The 26,308-nt window shown below is 38.8% G+C and overlaps 2 protein-coding genes across 4 annotated transcripts; one reads left to right on the top strand and one right to left on the bottom strand.

Moving 5' to 3' along the window:
- Window positions 1–4,154: 4,154 nt before the first annotated feature.
- On the bottom strand, window positions 4,155–21,037 carry LOC148336896 (CD151 antigen-like). Its single transcript, XM_088297130.1, has 8 exons — window positions 20,847–21,037; window positions 18,136–18,220; window positions 15,366–15,557; window positions 9,319–9,393; window positions 6,253–6,357; window positions 5,674–5,832; window positions 5,456–5,542; window positions 4,155–5,366 (listed from the first exon to the last, which is right to left on the bottom strand). The coding sequence occupies exons 2-8, from the start codon at window positions 18,217–18,219 to the stop codon at window positions 5,307–5,309; spliced, it is 762 nt and encodes a 253-aa protein (XP_088153256.1). The 5' UTR covers window position 18,220; window positions 20,847–21,037; the 3' UTR covers window positions 4,155–5,306.
- Window positions 21,038–22,430: 1,393 nt separating this feature from the next.
- On the top strand, window positions 22,431–25,967 carry LOC148336895 (transmembrane protein 138-like). Of its 3 annotated transcripts, XM_088296450.1 has the most exons (6): window positions 22,431–22,603; window positions 22,689–22,733; window positions 23,642–24,117; window positions 24,206–24,377; window positions 24,914–24,989; window positions 25,413–25,967. In XM_088296450.1, exons 3-6 carry the CDS (start codon window positions 23,948–23,950, stop codon window positions 25,523–25,525), a joined length of 531 nt encoding a protein of 176 aa, XP_088152576.1. In that variant the 5' UTR covers window positions 22,431–22,603; window positions 22,689–22,733; window positions 23,642–23,947; the 3' UTR covers window positions 25,526–25,967. The 3 variants fall into 3 exon arrangements, 2 of the variants coding, with proteins under 2 accessions (XP_088152576.1, XP_088152577.1); XM_088296451.1 differs by having other exon boundaries at window positions 22,431–22,733; window positions 23,642–24,086; XR_015843201.1 differs by lacking the exon at window positions 24,206–24,377 and having other exon boundaries at window positions 22,431–22,733; window positions 23,642–24,086; window positions 25,413–25,447.
- The last annotated feature ends 341 nt before the right edge of the window (window positions 25,968–26,308 follow it).

The following is a 26,308-nucleotide window of genomic DNA, read 5'->3' as shown; positions in this document are numbered from 1 at the left end:
GCTTTGGGGGGGAGGGACTCGCTTTCATGGGTTGGGGCTCCATGGTAACGACTAAATTTATGACTTCAGTGATGATGTCATTTGAACCTTGGGTTTTGCATCACTATTATACATCCATTCATTTTCTATACTGCTTATCGTCATTTGGCTCACAGGTAAGATGAAGCTCAGCTGATTTTGGGCTAGGTATATCCTGCACTGGTCGCCAGTAGTGCTGCCCTGATAGATCGGCCACTTATCTTGATCGATATTGATACGTGATCAGCATGCGTCAATCAATGCCTTTGACCAGCATGCGTTCAGTGTCGCATCACCTCCCACCAGACGAGTAACTGTTTGTTTGTCCCCAATCAATTTGAAAAAATGTTCTGGTTTGCAATAATGGAATAGAATATATGTTTTTAATCGGATTCCTCAATGAATAGAAATACATAATTAACAGATTAATCGATTATCAAAATCACACTGGTCAGAAGCAAATCAAAGATGGCTTTATGTCCCTTAAATGTATTTTTGATGTCGATGTATTTTTTTTTGAAGGGCATCTGTTTTTTTCACCTATAAAAGTTTGCACATGAGTTTTACCATACCTCGTCATTTATAGATGTCATTTCAGAAAAAGATTTACTGGTTGCTAATCCTAATCCTTAATTCATAAATATACCCATTACATATTTTCATTATTATTACTATTATTATTACGGAAACCTGATGTGTTAGGGAAAAAAAAGGACAGATTCGGAATCAGGGCAAAAATAAATCTAGAAAGGTTTCCTTGCAAATCTGTTTAAAAAAAAAGGTGTAAACATTTTGTTGACCAGTGTAATCGTTAGTGAGCAGCTTTACAATTGAAAAAATGTCAAGCTAATGCATGCGCCCACTACTGGAATCTGTATCGGCTGATCTCATTCAAGGACCATCAGAATCGGCAGGATAAAACCCTGATTAGAACACATGTGTAAACAATTGACATTTACACCTAAGCACAATTTGGAGTCACCGATGAACACAACGTCATGTTGTTTTTTTTGTGTGTTTTTGGCATAGCAGCACAAAACCTGTGCAAGCATTTGTAGAACAAAACCGTGAAGCAGATGTGCCAACCACTCACTTACGTTGAAGTGCACCACTACCATATTACCCTTTTTAATAAATTTGTCATTGCTTATTTCTAAAAGTGGGTCTACCAAATATGATATACACATTCACCCTGAAGAGGGACCATCTGCTCAGGCCATCTTTTAAATGTCCGAGACACCTCTAGACTCAGAATCCCCGCGCATCCTCCTGAATTGGATATGACCCGAAAGGCAACGGGAGGGCCAGATGTTGGGCGCTACGCTTCAGGGAGCCGGCGAGTGCTGAAGTGAGTCTGACTGAACAAGTGAGTGACAAACTGAGCGATGTGGTGAGGATCTGCATGCAGAAGGATAAGAGTCTCCTGTCAGCACACTGGAGCTGTATACTGCAATAAAGTCGCTTTTCTTCCGCGCGTGCATATACCACCAACAAGAGGCCAAGTGACAGCTCAGGGAGAGGTTTAAATACAAATTTGAACGTTTTCTTATTTCCCTCAGCAACTTGCCCAGGGATTGGAGGAAGGTACAATCAAATATGAAGTCAGTGCTCAAAAAGTGAAACAGTACAAACAGTCAGACATTCTCAATACGGGTTAAGTAAGAGGGCAAAATAAATTTTTGGGGGCTAAATGAGTAATGGAAAACGTGACCAAGGGTGCGTTAATCTTGCTCTATCAATTCATATCTGCATGCTTTGACTTTTAGCAAACCATTCCAATAGTGAGAGGACAAAATGTGCATTTTGCATGTGCATCAATTAAGCTTTAATGTGAGCACAGGTGTGCCGCCATGTTTCACACCTGGTTAGAAGCTCTTTATAATAGTGAAGGAATTCATTCCATGGATTTTGTGTTTTTCTATTATTCATGCAGGATGATTATATTAATTTCAATTTTTATCGGTGGCCCTTAACAGCCAAGACTGAAGAGGCTTTTTTTTCTCCCATGTTATCGAGACAGTGAGACCAAGAGTCTTGCTGCCATCTACAGACACGCGATTACATTTGTTGGCCCTCTGCTCAACTATCCAAGACATGCAGTCACACAGCCAAGGCAGTGAATCAAAATGAGACGTCTGCACTGAGAGCAGAGATGATACAGAGAATAAAGCGCCGCATGCACAAGATTACCTGTCATCATCTTGCTTTCAGCTGCAATGTCGCCACTGTCTAGATGGAATGAAAATCACAGCAAGCAGAGACCATAAAATATTCTGCACAAATTTTCAACAATGTCTTTCTCTTTTATGTTACATCCACTCCCTCCTCATCACTCTTACGATGAGTCCACGCATACTAATCCTTAACCAATTAGTGAAACGTGGGCGACCCCACACACGAAAACAATCGGCATGCTCATGCTCTTTTAAGAAACGATGTGGAGCTCACAATCAGGTTTAAAGCTCAATATCATGGCAGTAATGGTACAACGGTGAAGGTATTTTGAGTTTTTCTTGCCCCTAGTTCAGATGAGGAACAAACACACACCTCCACCTCGCCTATCCTGTCACCAGCTATACACAAAGAAACATGCACAAAGATTCCTGCAGGCCATTTGTCAAGCAGGCATGCAGAAAGCCAATCAGCTTCCAGGAAAATAAAGTGCGGAGGGGAGGCGAAGGGTGTAAAAGGGTCCCCTATCTGAAAATAGCATACCTCTTATACGGGAGGTGACGTGCAGCCAACTGACAACTGCATAGGCAGTACTGGAAAGATACTTTACAAATGTCATAGGCCGGCATTATTAACATAGCACTTGTGTTAGCTAGTGTGTTAACTGTCACAGCAAACAAGTCCTGCACACCTGCGAGGTGAGGATGACGAGGGAGAGTTATGGCTTTCATCAGCAGGGAACGTTACTTGGGGAACACTTGTTGTTCAAAGGCTTCCGCCGTCTATTTGAAGTCAGAATTCGACAACAAGTGAAGTCAAGGGGAGGGCAGACAACCTGTGTGCCACAGATGTCTTCTTGTTGGAAGTGCTCTGATGAAATTACCATGTGTTGAAGTACTTTCACTGAGATGAGCACATTAACTGCTACCTCCCGCCTCAAATAGAAAAACACCTGCTCATTTTGTAAAAAAAAAAAAAAAAAAAAAAGGACGTTGGTTTCGCAGGGTGTGCTGACTGTAAACTGCAAGGAGAATTGGGATTTTTGTGTGTGCGTTTAGTTCCCCCACAGTTGGAGGGAGATATGTTCACAAGAACTGAGATTCGACTTCATTTTTTATTTTTAAAACTTCACAGCAGAAACCAATTATTCCTCTGTCGGCACAGAGTGTAATTTGATTTCCGACAGGGTAGTAACAAGGCATCGAGACAAGCTGAATTTCAGACAAATGAAGACTCCACAAATATTCAAACCAAAAGGGAGCAATTTATCATTACGGTATGTCCCACTTTTAACATCATTTTGAATGTGCAAGGGTCAGTTTCTTCCTGCCTATATTAGGAAATGGAACTATTGGAAAGGAGGTAATCCTGAATAGCCTCTGGGTGTTTTTGCACACACTCACCAGCTGTTGAGATGATGGAAGTGTGGAGGCTGCCGCCTCCCTGTGTTTGCACTCAAGCACTGCTGCAGCCGCAGTAATATTGCCGACACGCAGTCAGTATTGCAAGAGGTCACAACAATAGAATGTGCTGAACATAAAGCCAGAGTGGTGACCATGGTATATATGTAAAACAGTTGAGCAGCAGCCTTCAGGAAAATGACTCACAATATGAACAGACAGCCCCGCAGCAAAGTGACATTAGGGAATTGATTAATACACTAATGTACCTGTAAGCCGAGGACAATCATGTAGGGGCCACTGCATACAGGCAAGCTGGTCCAAAGACATTTTGGGGTATTTTTTTATTTATTTATTTATTTTTAAGGGGTTGGCCACCACTTGGCGACTGACAGGTGAAGGACAATTAAAAGTCATTGTTGCACTCCACATTATCAACAAGTCTTTTTGTTAGTTTTACATTTTTAAATGGATGATATTGACCCTTCTGTCCGGATAAACTCCTACTAGATTCTGACTTGGAAAAAAAAACACCAACAAAAAATAAACAAAACAGTAGAACAGTTTGCAATTTTGATGGATATTTATTCAAATGGATATGTGCCGTATTCTTGGGTAAGACAGACTACATATTTGTGATCAGTATTGAGATGTGTTTGAGGAACAAGTTTTTGATGCAAAGAAATGTCAATATTAGATTCAGAATACTATAAAACTCCAGTATAAGATTGATCATATGAAAAGTAAACAAAATCTTAACTTAAAAAGACAATCTATAAACGATTTGTCAGGGTGTCTGGTAAAGCCACAGTAGATGTGCACAGAGGTCAGTCAGTGTCTATTTTTGGCATCAGTGGTAGAAAAAAATAAGAGTAAAATATAAAATTTGTGCGTTCGCTTCAGCAATGTTGGTAGGCAATACATCACATCAGCCTTGCACCTTACACTCGATACAAATTGTTAAAATGCTGGCACGATTGTGTTTTTACAGTGATGGCGCAGTTATGCTGGTGAGGAAGGTGCAGTCATTATACCGTCAGTTTGGCAGATAAAGTGTCCTTGCCAGCACACTGGGGATAAGAGCCTGATCTAACAGTGGCAGTGGTTGCTATGTGAAGACACATTAGGCAATAAAAGGCTCAACTACAGTAATAGCTCACAGTTAAGAGTGTTACAGCAAAATAGACATTTACAAAGTCTAAAAATAGTGGTATAACTTAGTGTTGAGAAGTGAAAAGGTCACCATGGAATACATGTTTCAAATGCATGAGTGGTTAGTTAACACGGAAACGGGATGCTACAGCAGGCAAAGTGGCCTTGTTAAAACTCGTGGCTGGAGCTGCAAGGAAAAAGAAATTCTGCCACCAGCTTTTAGCCACAACATTAACATTATCGAGCCACCACACCAACATTACAAAACGTTCACGTCACCGTATTGTACCTTTAATTTCCACAGAGGGCATCCCTCACTATATTAAATATTCAAAGACAAAAATCCCAACAGTTTTGTCTCTTACTGTTTTTTTTTCTCAGCACTATAATCTCGAGACTAATTTGAATGCCTAATTACTTATTATAACCTTAATAGTTTTTCAACTCGACCACTATAAGTATCTGGGATGTATCATTTAATCCCTCACCTCCCTCCACAAGAAAAGAAGCGATGAGATAGTTGAGTATGTCAACGAGGTGACTTCCTCCGTCTTCTTGGCTTCTTTAGTAAGGCTCTGACTTGAGACGGCGGTACAGGCAGCACGTAAGCACCATCCCTATGATCTGAATGTCACACGGGAATGGAATAAAATAAATAAATACACGTGTTATTCATTAATTTTTGTGTTTCAAAGAGTGAAGTTTTTGCTTACCTGTACACAGGCAATCCCGACACCGACTGATCCAATGATCTTAAGGTGGTCCTGGATACATTTCTCCAGTTTTGTGATACAGCCACCCTAAATGAAAAACTAAAGTCCTCATGCTGTAACCAGTGACGTGCGAGTGCAATCATACAGCCTAATATGTTTATTATTTGGATTATTAATGGCACCACCAATGGGACCACCAGCACCTCGCACAGACTCACCTCAACCTTGTAGATGTTGGAGGGGTGCTCCCCACGTCCACACAGCTCGGATGGAGTCTTACAGCAGCTGTCAGGCACCACCCTGCCGTTTCCATCGTTGGAGCGGATCCAGACACTCTTCACCCAGTCAGATGAATTGTTACTCCCACAGCACTTGAACTGATGTGTGAGACACACACAGAATGCATAATCACACATTAGGAGAGAAAATAAAACATAACAAAAAATGTGATAGCCGTAGATCAGAAATAATACTCCATAAACCACCTAAACCTACGATCAAAATTGTTTTTTCCTCAAAACCTGCACTAAACTCTGTGACCAATGATGCAACACATTATCCATCCACTGTATCTACCTATCTGGGGCATTTTCATATAGTTTGAAAACAAAATACATTTTACTGATGAATAACGGAATTTCCAGTCTACAAAACACACCTGATTAAAAACCGCAACAGCTAAATTTAGCCATAAAAAATAGTTTGTACATACATTGGCCGCTCCGATTCGCAATCTAGGTACCAGTAAGGGTTGACGTACATTTTCTTGCAACTCTAGTGTGCGTACAAATGGTTACCTCCTGTTGCAGCTTATCCACAGCACTGGTTACGTGCTCATGAGTCTTCTGCTCGTACTTCTGGATCATGGTCTCCCTCAGGTTCTGCTTCAGCTCCTCATTTAACTGGCCACAGACACAGATAAATGCACACACAACTCACAATATAGCCACACAATTCATCACAGTCCAGAAGAGAGCACGGCGAGTAATGAATGAGTTGCAACTTTTAATTTGGGCAAAGATGAGATGAATATGCTGTCTTTATTCTGGACAAAAGTTCTAATACATGGAGATTAAGTAACTGCGCGTGTGGGGGGGTGAGGACAGACTTATGTATGTTTTGTTCTCAAGAATGCTCAGTGGCGGAGCAGGGAGGTCTGGAGGGACTCAGTTTCTATGGCAACAAGCCAGTGGGGAAACCACTGTAAATCACAGCATGACAGAAATATCAAGGCAATGAATGATGAGAGGAAATTTAGAGGACAGAGTGAGATTAGAGGAGGGGAGAGAAAGGAGGAAAAGGAAGGGGCTGACATCTCAGCACCTGTTTCACACTTGAGGAAGTGAAGTGAAAACAACAATTAAAGAGTCGACACACCTCATTTGACTTGCCTTGATTGTTTATCTCTGTCGTGTTGGCATTTTACCCGAGTGTTATTCAAATTCATTTGACTTGTCAAATAATAAATAGCAAAACTGACACAAGGATTAGAAAAAGAAAGTGGAAAACTGACATTCATTTGAGCCATTTCCCCAAAGCTGCTACTAAACAAAACAAAACACGGACTATTTTAGCCGGCCACAATATCAATAATTACTTGACTACAGATTACTTCTCTCTCTCTCACCACAGTTTGTAATAATGCGTCCACATGTGGAATGAGGACATAGAAGAGTGCTGTTGTTTAACAAAGCCTCTCCAAACACCTGTGGCCCACTATTCGGTCCAAATGTAAGAGGAGAAGGTGCACTTCAAGCTGCTCCCGAAGGTTTTCCATGAGTCCCCTTTACAAATCAACGATGTCCTTGCCTGATAGCAACCCCCAAATAACTTTATCTGAGCACACGCCAGGTGCCAGCTTCCTCATCTTACTTGTTCCAATAGTAGGTGCTGACCTCTGGTGTTGCATGCAGTGCACTGCAACGCACAGCAGCAAATGACTTAATAAGCTCAGGGATGTGTATCTTTGTGAACTTAATTTTTGATTATGCTTTATAGGCACGTGTCTTACCTCATATTTGTTAGTTTTTTTCATGACTTTGTTCTAACTGAGAGACAAATAACGCAAACAAAGCATCTCCGCCAGTGGAAGCTCAAGTGCACAGTGCAGCTATTAGTTGTATAAAAGAACTGAAATGAAGCTAGAAAAATCTCCACCCAAACATCCGCCCACATTGATTCATTCTCCGGTATAGGAGACACTATGGCTACACTGGTATTACCTGTGACAATGATGGATGGCGGTGAGTAAGGCAACGCCTGCGATACGATGAAGCGCTAAAAGACATTCCGTGTCTGTAGACAGCACAATGACCAATGTCAAGCATGACGAAGCTTCTTCTCTGAGCAGCATCGAAGAACAGGCCTCATTTAAAATTTAATTGAAAAAGATTCAAAACTATGAATAATAATTTTAGAAGACACTAAAAGTTATTTAGCTTCAGAGTATATTGTACTCACTGAAAGCATAGAATTGTTCCGTGAACATAAAATAGTGACACGCAACACTACTTTTGTTGCTGCAACAGAATTTATGAAATCTTTTTCCCTCAATAAAATCCTCCTTTGTTATTTTCTACAAATAATGATGAAAATAAAAGGAGTAAAAAAGCAGGCAAAATAACTGAACAATGCTTTGTAGCTTACCAAATGAGCCGTACAGACACTGAACTTTTTCATGAGATGTTTTACCACCCTCACTTGTTTTCATAGATGAGGATTGATTGAGCTCATGTTAAGAGTCATAAAAAGTGAATAAAGAAGACTCACAGCTCTTGGCACAGTTCAGTGACTGAAACAGTGCGCCGACAACTTGTGTATTATAAACAAAGAATTTATAATGAGCGGAGCACTTCTAGAACGATAAAAACAGCGAGGCCTTCAGACTCGTCAGGCTGGGATACTGCTGGAAAATAATATTGTGCAACTTCATGCAACATAAATGCAATGGGAAAGATATGCAGCAAGATGAATGATCAACTGGGCTGATGAAGGCTGTCAGCGCTAGTTGTTTTTTGCATTTAATACAGCAAATAAGCACAACAGTGTTTGTTCAACTTCCAGTGGGAGAAGTAGTACAATGTTCTATTTATTTAATTTTTTGTTAGTTTGTTTGTCTTTGCAAAGTAGTGAATACTATAAATACTTAATTTCAGCATGTCTTCAGTGTCATCAATTTGATATTTTCTTTAAAAAATTATTTATTAATGTCTTCAAAAGCCTGGCATTTCCTTCCCGCGATGGCCTTGTTTTAGAACCATACAGTGGCTATTTCTGTGACAGCACTACTGACTGTATTTCAAGATAAATACAGGAAAGAAATACTGCGTAAGCAAACAGTGCTTAGCTAAGGCTTGGGCGCACGTTAAGTATTTTTCAAATCTTAAAAGTATTTTATTATTTTTTTTTTTTTACCTTTGGCAAACCCAACACAAAAAAAAAGGGAATTTAACAGTTTTAGTCGTATTGTGTACCCTCATGTTAAAATAATCTCAACTGCACTCCCCCACAGAGTCTTTTCTACCTCTGGTCAAGAATCCAGACTTTGGAGGGAGACCTCTCGCACAATCATTCATAAATTCACAAACACACAAACAACCAGGTCTTTGGGACATCGGTCCACAGTTGCCGAGTGTTTCCAAAGAGGACCGGAGACAGTGACAATACAGGCAATTAAACACTTGCTTTGGAAAATACTTCTTAGTGACAGCCCTATTGCAAACCCCAAAGGATGAAAACAAAATAATTGTAAAAAAAAAAAGTGATAAGGCATTGCCCATTTTGCTGACCAGAACTTTAACCCCCAAGGTGCATTGCAAAAATAATGAAACAAGATTTTTGATGAGTTTCCAATTTTTACTAACCTGCCTATAGTAGATATAAGCCAGGACACCAGCCAGGATCTCCAACAGGAAAATACACAGCAGCAGGACAAAATACTGGAGACACATACAAAAATACACAAAATAGTAATGAATATTCTGGGAAAATTGTGAGTGAGTGTATGTATGTATATAAATGAGTGATTGAAGTACCTGTGAATATCAGACAATAACCAAAGTAAAAATCAAAAGTAGTTTTAAATGGTATTTTTATTTATGAAGGTGAAAAAAATATTTACTGGCACTTTATGAAAAAGTATTTGCCCCCAATACCTAATAACTAGTTGGCCAACATCAGCAGCAGCAGCAAACAAAATGAAGCCATTTCTATAACAGGCAATGTGTTTTTCACATCACTGTGGGGACATTTTGGCCCAATCTTTCGTGCAGATTGCTTCAATTCAGCAACACAGGAGGGTTTTCAAGTCAAGACAAACAGACTTTTTAAGCTTATGCGTAGGGGTGTTCCAATCCGATAACAGCCCAGATTTAGGACTACATCCAAAATATCCGATATTAGCACTCATAGACAAGCAGTCCATTCGAGAATCTGCTCCTGTTCTTGTTTACAGCAGCGCAGAGAGCCAGCATGCATAGCCCTCGTGATCAAAACAACCATTTCTGTAAAGGAACTAGTGAAGACGGTCCGGGAGTCACCATATGTATTAAAAAAGATTGAAGATTGTGGTTTTAAAAAATCACACACTTACGCACTGCTGTCATTCATTTGAATCAGCGCACACTCGCCTCGATGTTCAGCCAGCGCAACGGTTGTGGGCCCTCCTGCGGGCAAAAGGCTACGGGAGGCTGGCTGCCGAGGGGCAGGAGTGTGAGTACGAACGGCCGTGCCTTTTTCTTTTCAACTAAGCTGATAGATATTAAAATAGTGTGGACTTAATCAACATTGGATTACATTGCTAACTGTATTTTTAACAAGTCACTAGTATCTCTACAACCAGTTCAGGGTGTCCCCCGCCTACTGCCCGAAGATGGCTGGGATAGGCGCCAGCACCCCCCGCGACCCTAGTGAGGAGAAGCGGTACAGAAGATGGATGGATAGTAACTCTATATATGTATCTATTTAAGTATTTTGGGACCAATCCCCCTTGTGAAATAAATTGAAAAACAATTATTGCCTGGCGTCCGATGTCAAAACTATCCATCCATGAAGAATGTAAGTCAATCATACATTTAAATGGGTCCACAGACATAACAGCCATCCAAGGGAAATCATAACAAAGACAAAAAAGTGGCAGAGTGATTGGTGAACAGGCCTGTTGCAGTTTAAGGGAGGATTGATCAGAATTAAAAGGCATGAAATACAAGACGATATCAGACGACAACATTGACTATTGTAGTCTATGATTTAATCATTTGAGCTGATTAGATCTCGAAGTGGTGAGCTTGAATGCTGAGTAGTCCAGCATGCAGTTGTTAAGTACGTTTGGAAACACAGACTACAACACAGACTATGCCATCATAAATGTGTACAGTACTTGAAAATGGCATCAACGCAAATAAAGCTGAACAGAAATGTACCAACGCGCAAGGACTACGGTCCATCTATTTAAAAAGGAAATTGTGCAAACAACACATAAAATAAACACCAAAATGAAAATATATTGCGAATATTGTAGAACCAGCTCAAGAAACATACAGAGTGAGTAAGTGTTACAGCGAAATTGTTGTTGGCTGCAATGCAGAGGCGTCCTACTCCAGAGAACTCCTCATGATCATCTAGCTGGCATCTTAAGGTTACAGTGTAATTACTGCCAACATGACTCAGCAGGCTGATTCACGGGGCTGCATTTCAACTTCCTTACCATCTGTGTCTGACTTTACCTCCTCATCTTGATGAGTGTGAAGAAGATACATCTGGACATTTGGTTTGTTTTCTTTACCTTTTCTTAAGCATTGACGACTGCTCTTTCACCTTACTACAAATACATTTGTATCATGCAACTGTTGTGTGGCACACAAACCACGTAGACTGAAAAGGATGTGCTGCAGCACATGAACCTTCTAACATGTTTTGGCTCCAAGTAAAACATGAATAATTGCCGTAGTGCATTCTAAACTGTTCTGAAAAAATCATATCTGATGTTTAGTACTGCGAAGATTAGTCGACAAATCATGACGACGTTGCTGATTGAAATCATCGAATTTAAGTCGAGAAAGGAAGCACGTTGTGGCTGATTTCTGAAACGTTCAGTCTTGTCTGGAAGCTAGCTGTAGTTAGCACACACAGGTTGCGGTGTGTGTTTGATGAAACGTTGTAATGCTCACATGAACACACTGTCCTTTATGGTATGCTAACATATTGTAGCCTCTAACATGGATTAAGGATGCACAAAATGGACTAAACAATTCCAATTACTACAAATTTTAAGGCCACAGTATTGCCTTCAATTTAAACTGCACCGTCATTTTTAAACATCTCCGAAATGCTGGTACAAGCAGCAAAGTTGAATCAAAATTGAATGTTGTATCATCTTATTAATTTCTAGTTCCCTGATAGAATTCAAGGTGTAAACTAATTAGGGTTATATAAAAGCAGCTGCTTACTTCATCAGCCCCACTGATGTTCATAAACTAATATTTTGCAGTTACATGGGATAACAAACCAGGCATCCTGGTGCATGTTCTGTGTGGGTTTTCTCTGAGTAGGCCGGCTTCCACCCACATTTGGAAAACATGAATGTTAGTTTCATTAACGACTTTAAATTGTCATCAGTGTGACTGGTTGTGTGTCTGTCAACATGTGCCCTGCAATTGACCGGCAACCAATAGAGAGTGTATCAGGCCTCTCGCCCAAAGTCAGCTGGGATAGACTGCACCTCATCCATAACCCTAATGAAGACAAGCAGAATAGAAAAAGATGGATGTTTTCACCCTTTGAGCCAAATCTGGAGAGGCTGTATGCTAAGACTGCTTCCACTCAGAGGCTCTGTGTGATGCACACATCTGTACTGCTTCATGACGAGTCTTTTTGAGAGAAATGTGATCAGTATGAAATATGTCAAACTCTTCTGAGTGTCATCTCTTCAAAAACAAGTCCTGAAAGACTCATGAATCCACAGCGCAAATAGGGCTGTAAACTCAGCAACCAGACATTAATCAATTGTGAACTAGGAAGCTGAGCTTTTATTAAACTTTTCTTCAACATGCAGCTCTGTCAATCTACGGCTTCACTTTTTTTGTTTAAATTTGTTATACTAATCAGTCAAGAGGAAATTCAATTTGTAACAAATGTGACAAAAAAAAGTTACACTCTGCACATAGACGCAGACAACACACATATGTGTCATGGTACAGTTAGGATACAGTCTAGAATCTCTAAAACAAATAGTTGCAATGTTGTGCCCGCTCAGTTTACAAAATCTTCCAAGCCCTTCCAGATGACCTACAGCCTCAACAATCAAGACAACTAAATTATTTGTATGTGGTACCTAATGAGTAAAGTGAAATGACTGAAGGTGCCCTAACAAGAATTTGCAGACTTTCCTGGGAGCGCATGCTCTCTCCCATCACACTGAATGATTTGTGAATCTGTCTCTTTACTGGAAAAAGAAACGACATCTTTTTACAGCCGTACAGCAGTAAAGTGACAAAGGGTCAGCTTGTTACGTTTCAAACCTGTGACATTTAGATAACAGAACCGCATATCAACAGTCACGGCTCCTCATGTACTCCCAGGTAAGGCAGCGCATAATCCCCGCAAACACAGAAGCCCCATGAATCAGCCTATTTCCTCCCTTATGTTTGCCCTCTTTAACGATCTCGATAGCATCTCTCCTTGGCGACAAGTTCATTTCATCACTGTGATTCATCGGCCTAATCTTAACACTTCAGGAAGCACGGCGCATTTGAAACTGCACAAGATACACACTCACACAGCACAACACAACAGTTGCTTTAAATCACATAATCAGAACAGCTTAGTGAACTTATTTTACTGTTTACACAACAAAGTCCCTTCGGTGATATTTTCCCCAAACTCTTATTCCATATCCGCTAACCTTTTATATCTGTCAGAAAACTGGAATTCCTTGTTTGTTTCTGGTTAGAAAAGCATAACGCCAGACATAATGGGGAATTTGTACAAATTTTAAACATATATATTAAGGTTTGCATTGTGAAAGTGATTTTGTGTCAGACAAAAGGGCCCCTAGGTGAAGCTTCATAAAGAATGTATTGTGTTCAAAGTCACAAACTATTCTGTCATGAAGGACATTAACAACTGTGGTCTGCAAATGTATAGAAAGATCATCAATTTAGTGCCAAAGCATCATACACATTTTTTTAACTATTCAAAATAAGGACCAAGAAAAAATGATAATAATAAATCGACTTAATCTATATGGACCAAATGAGGACAACCTGAAGTTATTTAAGAGTAGTGCATCATTGATAGCAGATGAAGCAGACGGAATTGTCTTAACGAGGAGGGGACGGGGGATTTTTACTGTGCGTTGAGAGCACATATCCATAATTTCCTGCTGACTAGGGTTCTAAATCCCCCAAATCTCTTGCTCGACAACAATGATGGAGGCATTTGGATTTGAAGATGTTTGGCAGCATTTACATCCCAAGGAAAAAGATTTGACCTTTTTATGTTACCCACTCACGGCTAGAAATGTCCTTGGTGTCTGGTCTGGACTCCTTTAGATCTAGTCAATGTAATTATTATCTTAGCAAGCGCTCTTTCTCTCAGACCACACTCAGGACTCGACACTGAAACGATTACGCTCGCAAATGCTCCCATTTTTGTTTGTTTGTGTGCTGGTAAAATTTCATGCGGTTGCACAGCGCAAATGCGTGTTTTAATGCTCCTACCAGTGCATACAGTACAGCGGAGCAGCGCCAACACTGTGTCTGCCTGTCAGACTGCACACAGTAGACGGAAGGTGCTTCAAGTTTTTGTATAAATTAAATAAATAAATATCCAAGTCCCGTATGATCCAGGCCGCCGCAGCTTTTATTTGGACCGCCCACTAATTCAGTTGGATGAGAAGGATTACCAGCCCTCTGTATTCTTTACCTCCCATCAAGATTTTAAGGTGAAACCTGGGTCTTCTGTTTTGCCAAATTAATTTTTATGAAAAATTGTCCAGTCTTTTAATCGCAGATTAAGGTATAAAAAATAGGGAGGCGTGGAAACAAAAACAGGAACCTTCGAAGAATATTCTTTCTGATACATTAAATCCATCCCAGTAGAGAGAGCGGAAGAATATCCTATTTATTCAAGAAAGTTCTAACTTCCATGCACGATTTGTCATAATTTGATAAAAACAACTGCGTGGTTTTAGGAATAAGAGTTACACTCAGATTTCTGAATCCCTGTTTAGATTTCCTAAATGAGGTTATCAAATTGTGATGGCCGCAAGAATTAACGCTTCATATACATTTGAGTTCATTTTATAACTTGATATTATACTGATCAAGGAAGGCAGAAAATGAAGTGAATATTCTAAAAAAAAATTATGAAATATCATCAGCAAAGAAACTAATTATGATAGGCATCAGTTTTGTCAAATTGAAGTGTTTTTTAATTTGGACCCATTTAATAAAGGTATCATTGAAGTCCATGTGTCGGAGAGGCCGTTGCAGAAAGGCCTAAACAACTCGATCTCAGCAGCCAAATTCAGAAGTCTTTTGCTGAGCTACTACTCGTTCACAAAAATTGTTCTTGTGCACTCAAATCACACTTTTTGCGCCATAAATTTCTTCTGAAGTGCTAATTGTGGCGAAATTTTTTTTACATACTGTAGTATCTGACTAAGAGCACTCAGAATGCCAAGGTTGGGATTTGCGTACTGATTTGATTTTAATCGATATTATATGGAGTGCAATTCCTATTGATCTCGATAAGGTGTCTATCGCGATATCTACTTATATTGCATAATCGCCCAAGCCTAATACGCACTATTTTCCATTTGGTGGTTCACATGCAGACCTCTGTCTTTTTTGTTGTCATGTGGACTTTCAACACAAATGTACAGTGTGCACCCACTGACACAGTCTCTTACCACTTGCAGTAGCCTCCTCTGCTCCTTGAAGGTGGCACAGCATCCCAGAACGCCTGTTACCATGACAATGGCTCCAGCGAGGACCAGTATGTAGGCAGAGGCAGCATATGTCATGGAGGGAAGAAGGCTGATGTAGTCGCTCTTTTCAAGCAAAGTCCAAACACCCACAGCCATCACAACGCCCCCAGCAAGCTGAGAGAAGAACACAATGTGAGTCAGATCTCAAGAGGAGGAGGCGTCTGACACTCCTGAAAGTCAACAAATGAATGAGTGTGAACTGAGAGACTCTGGAATCATGTCAACACATCTTTTGCTGTGGAATTATAGTTATTGGAGTGATAGACAGTCACTGCCACTGTGAAAGGCAGTTTATGAGCGCTTTCACCTGCATTTCTTTTCATGATGAGCAATGTACAATTGATTTTATAAAAATGGATTTCAGATAACCATGCCATACCATCATATGGTTCATAGAAACAAGGATATATTGACAAAAAGGTACAAAGGAAAAGAACAAAACACACTAATAAAATGTGTTACCATGAAACAGTCAGATCCAGCAACCTCGTGGTTTATGTTACGAAAGTAGTTGTTGGTAGTGTAATATATGGAGCTGGGTTTAAAACAAACAAATCATCGAATTCAATAGATTTACCTTTTCATAGCCTGCCAGTCCTTCATAAAAGCATTAAATGATATGTAACCCACATAAAACGTAATGAAAACCAGTGTATGCTATTTAGAGGTAATACCTCATTCCGTCACAAGATGGTGAATATCTCTAATACATGGTCAAGGAGATATAGTTGGTCAGCGTGATCAAACTAATCAAACTCCCGGGAAAATCAAATAAACCACTGCTGATGACTATTCATTGAAAGTTGAATATTCATTCAGTATTCATTGCAAATTTGAGGGTAAGGATACTTTGACTCTATTTCTGCTAAACTTAAAAATACACCTGCAAAACCTATTTTAGAGAACATGTGAAAGATTACATTGAATGAAAAATGTTGTTAAGGCCATGTGATCCACTTTATAGGTGGAAATGTGAACGTTGTTAAAATATGCACCAATCGTTTAAATGATAGATTTTTATTCCTGCTTAAATTCTCTTTCCAACAATATCTGTTTTGTGAATCTCAAACCAGTAGTTCCTGCGATATTAGAGTTAGACGGAAGGCGCTCACGCCCCTTTTTGTCAAACAAATTCAAATTTGGTGGGCTGTAGTTCCCAAAGCCCTGCTCCGATTGACCTCAAATTTTAGATTTAGTGTTGTGCCTTCAATATCAACAAGTACAGCTAATGTTGGTTAAACCACCTGGGGGATTTGGCATGGAATGGCCTGAAAGCACAACGTGCATGACATCAGACTTCTTTGTCCCTCCTTATTCTTCTTCCAAGTCATGTGTGTCATCATGTGGGTGCCACCCAGTGTTCAGACTGAGATACCACAGTTGAAGTAGTCGCTGCCTCAGAACATTTATTTAAATTGATTTTATTGGGTAGTCGATACAAAATCTGTATTTTATAAACAAATGGGAAAAGACAATAGAAAATTCTTGTGCAAAAAGTTAAACACTATTGTGTTTCATAGCTGGATGACTGTGCAGCAACATAAGCCTCAGTTCATCCACATGGCCATGTCTATGTGAAAACCACTTTGAAATAATGGCAAACAACTTTTTTTTGCAACATAAACATGAGTGAAAAATGTTGTACTTGTTCACAAAAACACTACATTTGGACATAACTTAAATGCAGTTAGTTTATATTATTTTATTTTTACAAATCACATTAAGCTTTTTTCGCTATCACTTGTATTTTTACCAACAAGCCCCAATGTCAGAATGAGTTGTGCCCTGGTTGGTATCTACGAATATTACATATGACAATAATCACCATTGTCTTTTGCATTTATTATATAAGTCAATGTACCATCAAAATGGGTGTGCTAATTTCAGTATAAGTGTGCTAAATGTTTCTGCTTCAAGAAAGAGTAGACTGGATTTTTTTTTCTTTGTGATGATGCATACCCTGAGAACTATATCCATTTATGCATCCATTCATTCTTTCTTTTGAGTAATGCAAAAACACCTGAGAGCCTTAAAATTAAGTGTCCAGCACCCCCAAGTGGTGACAAGAGGTAGTAACTGAAGCACTGCTTGGTCCCAAACGTTTATTATGAGGCGTCAATAAATGTACTGTTACTGTACAGTACTTTGTCACATAAACAACATATAGCTAAACTTGCTCCCTGCAATTATCATATTTTTATAAAACATCATATCCTGTATATCAACAACAATTTATTCATCGTTTGTGATGACATGCAGAACTAACTAAATTGTTTTGAAAGTTCTGGCATGCCAAATTTGGTACTTTCACAGACTGTTTAGTGAAGAATAATAAACTAAGGTTTGCCAAATTATTACTACTATTGTTTTATTTGTGATCTAAAATTTCTAATTCAAATGTGTTTAAGATACATTGCCGGGGAAAACCTGAAATCAACACTTGGATTGATTTTTCTTTTCCTGTTACAAAAATTTGCAGCTAAATACGTTGCAAATGGCTCCAGGATGGTGTAATTAATTATTGTATTATTAATTATTATTAATATTATATATATTATTAATTATTGTGGGCTAAGTTGTAAAAAAATGGGCAAAATAAAATGACTTAACTATGGCAGGTGGTGCTAAAACATAATTAATTACACATAAATATATTGAATTTCTGTATAATTCTTATTTTATGGAGACTTACCCAAAAGAGGAAGTTGAATGTGATCAGTAGGTATTTCAGGCAGATGGTTCCACATGTTTCTTTCTTCTCTTCATGTGCACCCATGCTGAATGATGACCAAAACACATTAAATGAGGATGTTATGCACTTGAGCTTTGTTTTGTGCATAAAGACGTTTGGAATGCTAGCTGTGCGAAAAAGTGACTAACAACTCTAGAGGAATTTAACTGGCATTTATATAGTTTACAGTACATCATGCTTAGTGTCGAATATATAACTTTTTCAAAACTAAATTTATATTGTTTAAAAAAAGGCACAAAACAGAAAGCAAGACTGTAATTCAAGCTTAATACATTTAGCATAATGAGACGTTGCACAGCTGCTGCAGTTTGCGGGGGGGGGAGGAATAGCAGATCTGTCGTGACTCAGTTACAGCTAATGCTTTATTCCATGTGTGCACAGAGATCCATGAGTAAGCATCGGGTACAAGATGAGAGTCACGGGGCTTTCCGGTGGATTTTACAACCTTCATTTGAATAATACTGTCTCACATATTCATGTCTTGAGCATGTGGTTATTGCAAGACATTACCAAAACCTAAAATACAGGAGCCTAGGATCTGAATTATGAAGCTTATTGCAGAGAGGGAAAAAAAAACATTTGTTAACACCCTTTTAACCTCACTCCACCTTGTATTTGCAAATGTGCTAGTCAAGCTGAGACTTGCGCTGCTCCAATTGCCCTCTTATTGACTCTCTCCCCCTTTCTCAACCTACAAATGGTGTTTATAAATTCAGAGAGAGCACACAGTGAATCTGTCGACCATCTGCTGGTGGATGCTCGATAGTCTTTGCGTGCGCCTGCAAATTAAATGCAAACCGGAGCTGATGTTTTGTTGCAGTTGCAGTTATTTAGTGCCAAAGGTGATACAGTTGGGTTAAGAAAGCAATGTGTTTTGTTTGTTTCACACTAGTCCTGTAAGATCCCTTAAGTACAGCTGCTTGGGGGGAGATGCGGGGATGGGAGGGGTGGTGGGACTATTGGACAGGCATTGTTTGTATTGCTAATTTTGAAATCTAATACTGAAACACTGTTTAAAAAACATTTTAAGTGAACTAAAGGCAAGAGACCAAATAGTTAGTGTCGCCGATATTTGACAGAAGCTTATCAGCATGTGCCTATAAAAGAAAATAAATAAAAATAAAAATCTTCTGGCCTAGCTTTGTTTTGTTTTGTTTTTAATTTGCACTTAATTGTCTAAGAGCTGGTGAGCCTAAGAACTCCCAGCAGTTTTTTGTTGCAACTCCAAACACAGTGAAACATTAACATTTCAGTTATACTGACATTTTGGATAATTTAATTTACTGTATAAAACTTTCAGGGGATATTTATTTGTTGAAGTTGTCATTGAATTTACTTAGACACCCTGCTGAGCTTGGTGGGTCCCTGTACTTTTTATTAGTACTTCAAAACAAAGATAGCTAAACAAAGAAGAAAACAACTTTAACATGGTGCAAATCTGAAAATGTTTAATAAACATGCTTAAAAGCATTTAAACAATGTGTTTGTATTATTCAAAAATTAGACATACTGTCCAGAAAATATTTTTCGTTTTACTGCAAACTAACTAATCAGTGACCATACTCTTTGAACACTAATAATCAGAATCGGCCTTGCCAAAAACATTGCCCTCTCTCCAAAATATAAGCGAGCGAAACGCAAGAAACAGGTTGAAAGACGTCTGCTTAAAATATATACAATAGATACATAACACAGTCAGTACATGAAAGTTACTTCGTGTTGGACAATTGTACTGTGTCCAACTCGCATCGCTCTCTCAATCTTAAAGAATATTTCCTGTCTACAGATTCCACACACGTATGGTTAGAAAAGAAAATACCAAGTTGATTTTACAAGACAATATAGATTTATGTAAGAGCTTTGCCATCGATTTCATTTAGAGTGCAAATTCAAAATACAAGAGGTTCATATGAACTATATAAGGTTCATCTTAAAGATAATAATGCTCAATTTTCATAACAAGTATTAATCTAAACATGTTTATTATTATGTAACTTGCAGTGGTGGTGAACTGCACTGCATCCAACTGAGCATCCACGCCTTAATAAAGGCAGAATGTTTTTGATCCAATTCTTGTATTGCATTGATTGTGATGACTGTAGATCTGTGTATCATTTAGAAATTGATCTTCTATCTATCCAATATAGACCTCGAGAAGCACCTGAGTTATTTCCTGTGCTATGATTAATTAGTTACTAGGTTGTTAAAGTTGATTTATTTCAACTCACATCCAATATGGTTTAAGCCTCACCTGAACGTCCCACTTGTTCAATGGTACAATGTTGACGTCACATCACTAATATATGGCTCTTCTAAACTTTAGCATCGTTTGAAATAATATAAACACATTTATTCTTGACTGCAGTTTGGTTTTAAACGACAAACGACAAGAAACGATAGCTAAAACGCTAACCGGGACATATCCCTAAACTAACGTCAGTCATGTTCCGATAATTAAGGCTCAACGGTATATTTTAATTTTTCAAGTATACTTCACCTTTGTGTCAAATATAAGTCTTACTAATAGTTATAGACATATTGTCTATGCCATATGCCACTGAAGGGCGAAAGGACGACGACATCCCTGCAAATGGGTTGGGAATCCAAATGGCTCTTGTAAGGTAAACCGAGTAAGTGCCGCGTTCACTTACCTGTTTATCTGTGGTTACAGTCTCGACAAAAGATTGAAATGTACACACAGATTCTTCGGTTGTGTTTTGTGTTTTTCCCTCACTTGGCTCTTTTGTTTCACAAGTGTGTCGAGTGAACGAAAACTCTCCCACGGTAGCAAACCTCCCAAGCTCCACCCCAGAACACCTTCCGGGACGCCGTGCGTCTTTTTCCTGTCCCGAGGCCACAATGTTAGATTTGCACTAGACAATACGTTTCAAACTCAACACCTATTATTTTCTTATTGGATTTTGTAATATTAAAAGTTTAAATGAACTGGTCTGCACATTAGGAACGTGTTCACGAAATCCTTGCGCTCCCAAAATACACGTTAATCAGCAATACGTTTATAAATAAAAATGTCATCAATTAGACTTTTAATTGTGCTTTGCTGGCACCCAAAATTTAGGAAAGATGCTTGTAATTGCGCATAGTGGTTGTTCAATCAGACTCCACCCTATATTCTTTTTTTTTTTTAGCAATATTTAATTTTGTGGTCGTAGTATTGAGTTTTAGTGTAGAGCTGCAGCGCATCACGAGGGTGTACTAATAAATTATGATAAATTAAGACACCACAAACAGTGGCTTATCATACTTTTACCGGCCAATGCAGAATTGTGTACTGTAATCATCCTTCTTCACCACTAAGTGGCAATGTTTTCCTTCAAGCTGTTCGCCCCATACACTTCCATGAAGCGCGGTCCCCTATGATCACGTGAGTACCTGGTGGGCTTGTTCTAAATATAACTCACCTGTTGTGGGACATTGTGATTTCCTAGAACTCGAGCTTCTAAAAGTGAAGTGATCATTTGAAAATGTATCTCCTTCTGCTAAGATTTACACAAAGTGTTAATACAAATTGAAATAAAGCGCTGAAAAATATGTCTTCAGTGAATACAGTTTATATTCCTCTTTTATGTGAAGAGTCTTCACTTATACAATAGATGAGAATAAACTGGGAACCCTTCAATTAAATCAGTGCCCACAAAATAGTTCTCAAATTCAAAAAGGATGGCGACACCCCATCAGACAGTATCCTGTATTATTATAACGAGCGCTCATGAATCTGTCCTTGTTATACACTTTAAATGTAATACAGACAACAAATGTTCACAATAAAATAAACACATTTAAAATTTATTTTTACCATTTAATCTGCAGTACTTTATAGTCATTAATGAGGGGTGTTAGCATTTAAAGTGGCTTCCTTCAAAATCACGTGCATCTTCACCAAATGCAAATAGGTCAAAATAAAACATTTACTGGGACTGTACAAGACATCCATCTATTTATATATATATATACATACGTATTTGGAATTGTAAATATTTCATCACAGAGACAGCAGATATTTCGAAAGCAATTATAAGACTACATAAGCATCAACACACACACCCCATTAGAAAAAAAGAGAACACTTTGAATGTAATATGAACAATTGAACTTTTCTAACGCTTTTACCAGGGCCATTCATCACTTCCTGTTGTCACACTTTTCATCAAATTGTTTACAGAGAAGAGCACCGCTAACCTCTGCTAATCTCCATGTATTAGTCACTATCTGGTTTCCAGGTTGTTGGGTTGTGTTGAAGAGGAGCCCTAATCTCCCGCACACCTGTTATGGCTGTGCCAAGCTATTAATACATTTCCTGGATGGGCCTTATGGGTCGAAAAGAGAATCCACCAGGTGTCAGTCGGGAGACTGTCATGCATTCATCCTTGCTCAGAGGATGCATGAGGTCTGAGAAAATTATTTACAAAACCTCACTTAATGATCCCAGCGGCAGCAACTCCATTGAAAGGTGGACCTGTTTTTTTTTTCAGATGGCAGATGGTGATGAATTGGACTTTGTAATTCTTGTAACGGATGTAAGTACCTTGAAATGATACTTAAAGCGATGCATTTTGTTTAAGGAATATTTAAAATCAAGGAAGTACCCAACAATTGCACTCAGGTACATTCATTAATTCATGCGCACATGTCCTCCTGTTTAATCGTAAGTGGGGCTTGTTATAGAACATGGACTACAGCTGTGTGTAGTAGAGTTTTTTGTTTTGTTTTGTTCAGCAAGTACCTAGAGGCATTTATATTTTCTGGCCACTTTGTACCATCCAAGCCTGAGCATATATGAGATATTAAAACAAATTTATAAGTCAGTTGAAAACAAAAGGAAAATACAAAATGTTCACACCAAAACCTGTAATTTGAAAATTTGCCCAATGTTTTAGTTAACATTATTATCGATCGACTGCTGGTCAAGATTGCAAGGTCAGGCAAGATAATATGAAATAGTTAACTCATGATGCCATTTGCATTGCCAGCAGAAAGCTTTCAAAAGTATTGTCACGTTCACGCAACAGAATTAGAAAGACGTTTAATTTCGGCTTCTAGTTTATAGCCGTCAACAGCACCTGATTTTGGAGTTAATGTATTTGGATGGTATTGACAGGTGACATGAAATGTCATCAAACTCACCACACACGGCCACATTTTTCACATAGCATTTGGTGCGTTATTGCAATCCTGATGATATAGCCTTATGTTGCTGGAAACATTCATCTCTCCGTCTTTCCTGTGTGACAGTTTGGAAGGACATAGACCCAATCTGCGTGCGTGTGCATGTGTGGATTTTCAAATTAAATACATGACTCTGCCTGAATAAATGTATGCAAATCTGTAAGAGAATGACATATGCACTCTGCAGTAAATATGATTTGCTACATGATGCTCTCAGCTAGAATGCAAATGTGTTACCCCAGTGTCATTTTTTTTGCAGTATCTGGATTTGGATGCAGATGTCTCTCCAGTTTCAAAATGAACATTCAATCATCAATCAAAAAAGAAATCTTCACCACCACGCCACCTGAAGTGATGCAATAGTACCTGTGTCAGTCTTGACATGCTGTCAGCAGTTTTTTCCGGACAGTTCATCCAACAAAGTGACCACATGACCACCCGAGGGAAGGTCTCAGAGCGCCTTTCAAACCACCGCGAGTTTCGTTTGCAGATTGATGTTTGTATATAGAGATCAGTGCAGCCTTGGATCCATTGTGGAACCAGAATCCGCCCGGGCGCCCAGCCTATGGGACGGAGAAGCTCCAAGCCAGCAACTACTCACTGGTGTTGCTTATTCAGCTCAGCCTGCTCTCCTTCGACCTGTTTGTCAACTCATTCAGTGAGCTGCTTCGAGATGAACAAGCGGTCCAACTTGTACTTTTCGTGTAAGTCCAACAATGCAGTCAAACATTTAAGGTGAAGATGTGTTAAGAAAGAAAATTGTTTCACCCTCTGGTAATAATTAAGCCCTTTGTGATAAAAATGTCCCCCCTTTTCTTAATAGCATTCAGGACATCGCCATCTTGTTCAACCTCATCATCATTCTTTTGATGTTGTTTAACACCTACGTGTTCCAAGTCGGTCTGCTAGCCATATTGTTGGAGAGATTTAGAGCTTTGCTAATGCTCTCTGCACTTTATTTGACCTTCAGTGTAATACTCCATTCCTGGCTTATGGTAAGTGGGAGCTGATGTTTTGCAAAAATATGACACTTTGAAACCAGTAAGTCTACCAATTAAAAAATGCATTCATGCTCTATTTCAGTGCACTAAAAAGATCGTACCTAAGGGTGCAATTTATTGGATTTTTCTGACACGTGTTTTGGGTTCAAATGAGTTCACTCCGTGTATTGCATCAGTTACCATTGGAAACCAGGCATTCGGGACTTTTCTTGGTTAACGGGCGTGAGACTTTGTCACCCGTTACTGTTGTCTGTAAACCTCCAAAAATTATTTAGCCCTCAAGAGCAATCGCATGGAATGTAACCTTGCATAGGCATTCAACTGGATCAACTAAATGTTGGTTCCTACGATTTTGTTATATTCATCAAGCCTTTCAATCAGCCTCGTGTTTGAATACAAAACAACATTTGCATTCACTATGTTTCATTGACATGGAATATCTTCTCATTCCACATCTGTTCATTGTATTGTGTGATTAAAAGCAGTGATTAAAAGCAAAGTCAAGAATGATGTTTTCTCCATATTTGCAGAATCTGCGATGGCTCAACACCAAACGTTTTATTTGGACAGATGGCCTTCATGTCTTGTTTGTGTTCCAAAGAGCTGGTAAGAAAGTCAATGTCACTTATATTTCAACTCAAATGAGACAACTAATCACGTAACGAAACCTTTCATAGCACATTGTGTCCTTCTAACTTGGTTTTGTGGGCTACCGGTTACAAATGAGATTTGTCAAAATATACACACACATTCAACTTTATTTTCTAATAAAGCAATTTAATGTTGCAAAACTTGTAATTTTGCGTCGCTGTTCAGCCAACTAATGATGTGAAAAGAATAGTGATATCGTTTTCAAGGCAAAAGTATAAAAAACAACAGGTGTCTCCGATGGACATGGTAAAAGGTGCCATCTGATTTGTGGAAAATAGTTGAACAGGGAAAAGTTAATAGCATTTACCACAAAATTAGATTTTTTTTTTATATATAGTTTTTAAAAACTTGAATTTCTTGTTTTCAAATTGTTGACAGCATCTGTGTTGTACTACTACTTCTACAAGAGGACCTCTGAGTATTTGGGTGACCCCCGTCTCTATGAGGATTCACCGTGGCTACGAGAGGTCTTTGCACAGGTCAGACAGTGACACCCCCTCCCCCCCAACACCTCCATTCCAATCCAAACACGCACAAAAGAGTGGAGATGCTGTAAAATCCATAAGAACAGGAGCATTTGGGAAATTGGGGGGTGTCCAAAATGAATGTGCAATTCTGAGAATCATTTGCTTTCAGTCACATTTCACACATTTGGTGAATATTTGCATACATGCTCAAAAGGCAATTTATTTTCTTTTTCAATAATAATTAATGCAATTGTGGCATTATCAATTATAAAAGTGAAAAATGTTATTCCCATGCGCCAAAATGTGTATACGTTGTTTTAAAATATGAATGTCATGTTGGGACTTCTGAATCGGAAGTTTAGTCACATGTCATATTTTATGTTGCATATTTTTGAAGACTGCATGTATTTCCATTGCTTTATATCCAAGTCAGAGTATGTATGTTGTTGTGTTTGTAATATGACATTAAACATTTACTTTGATGGTGGCCTCTTGCCTTTTTTCGCCCCCGCCCAAAAACAGGGCTTCAAAATGATTCTTTCTCAGAAATATGGGTTACACCGATTTTTTTTTGAGCTGTGTGCGAAGTCACTCTAATTGACAGACCTAACGCAAGTTTACAGAATTATTTACAATTTTGATAATTGAAAATATTTTTCGTCAGCTCTCAACTATGACTTATGCTATACAAGTGACAGCCCATTTACCATTTATGACATTATCTTGACAACACACTATAATAACACACATCAGCGAGCGTTGTGAGCAAAATGTCTATGAAGAGTGTGGGCAGTAAATGGTATCCAA

The sequence above is a fragment of the Idiotropiscis lumnitzeri genome, chromosome 5, assembly GCF_059441095.1.
Source record: "Idiotropiscis lumnitzeri isolate Australia: NSW breed Sydney's pygmy pipehorse chromosome 5, RoL_Ilum_1.0, whole genome shotgun sequence".
Classification (NCBI taxonomy): Eukaryota; Metazoa; Chordata; class Actinopteri; order Syngnathiformes; family Syngnathidae; genus Idiotropiscis; species Idiotropiscis lumnitzeri.
Note: the sequence above shows the minus strand (reverse complement) of the source record. Positions and strands in the feature narration are given on the sequence as shown.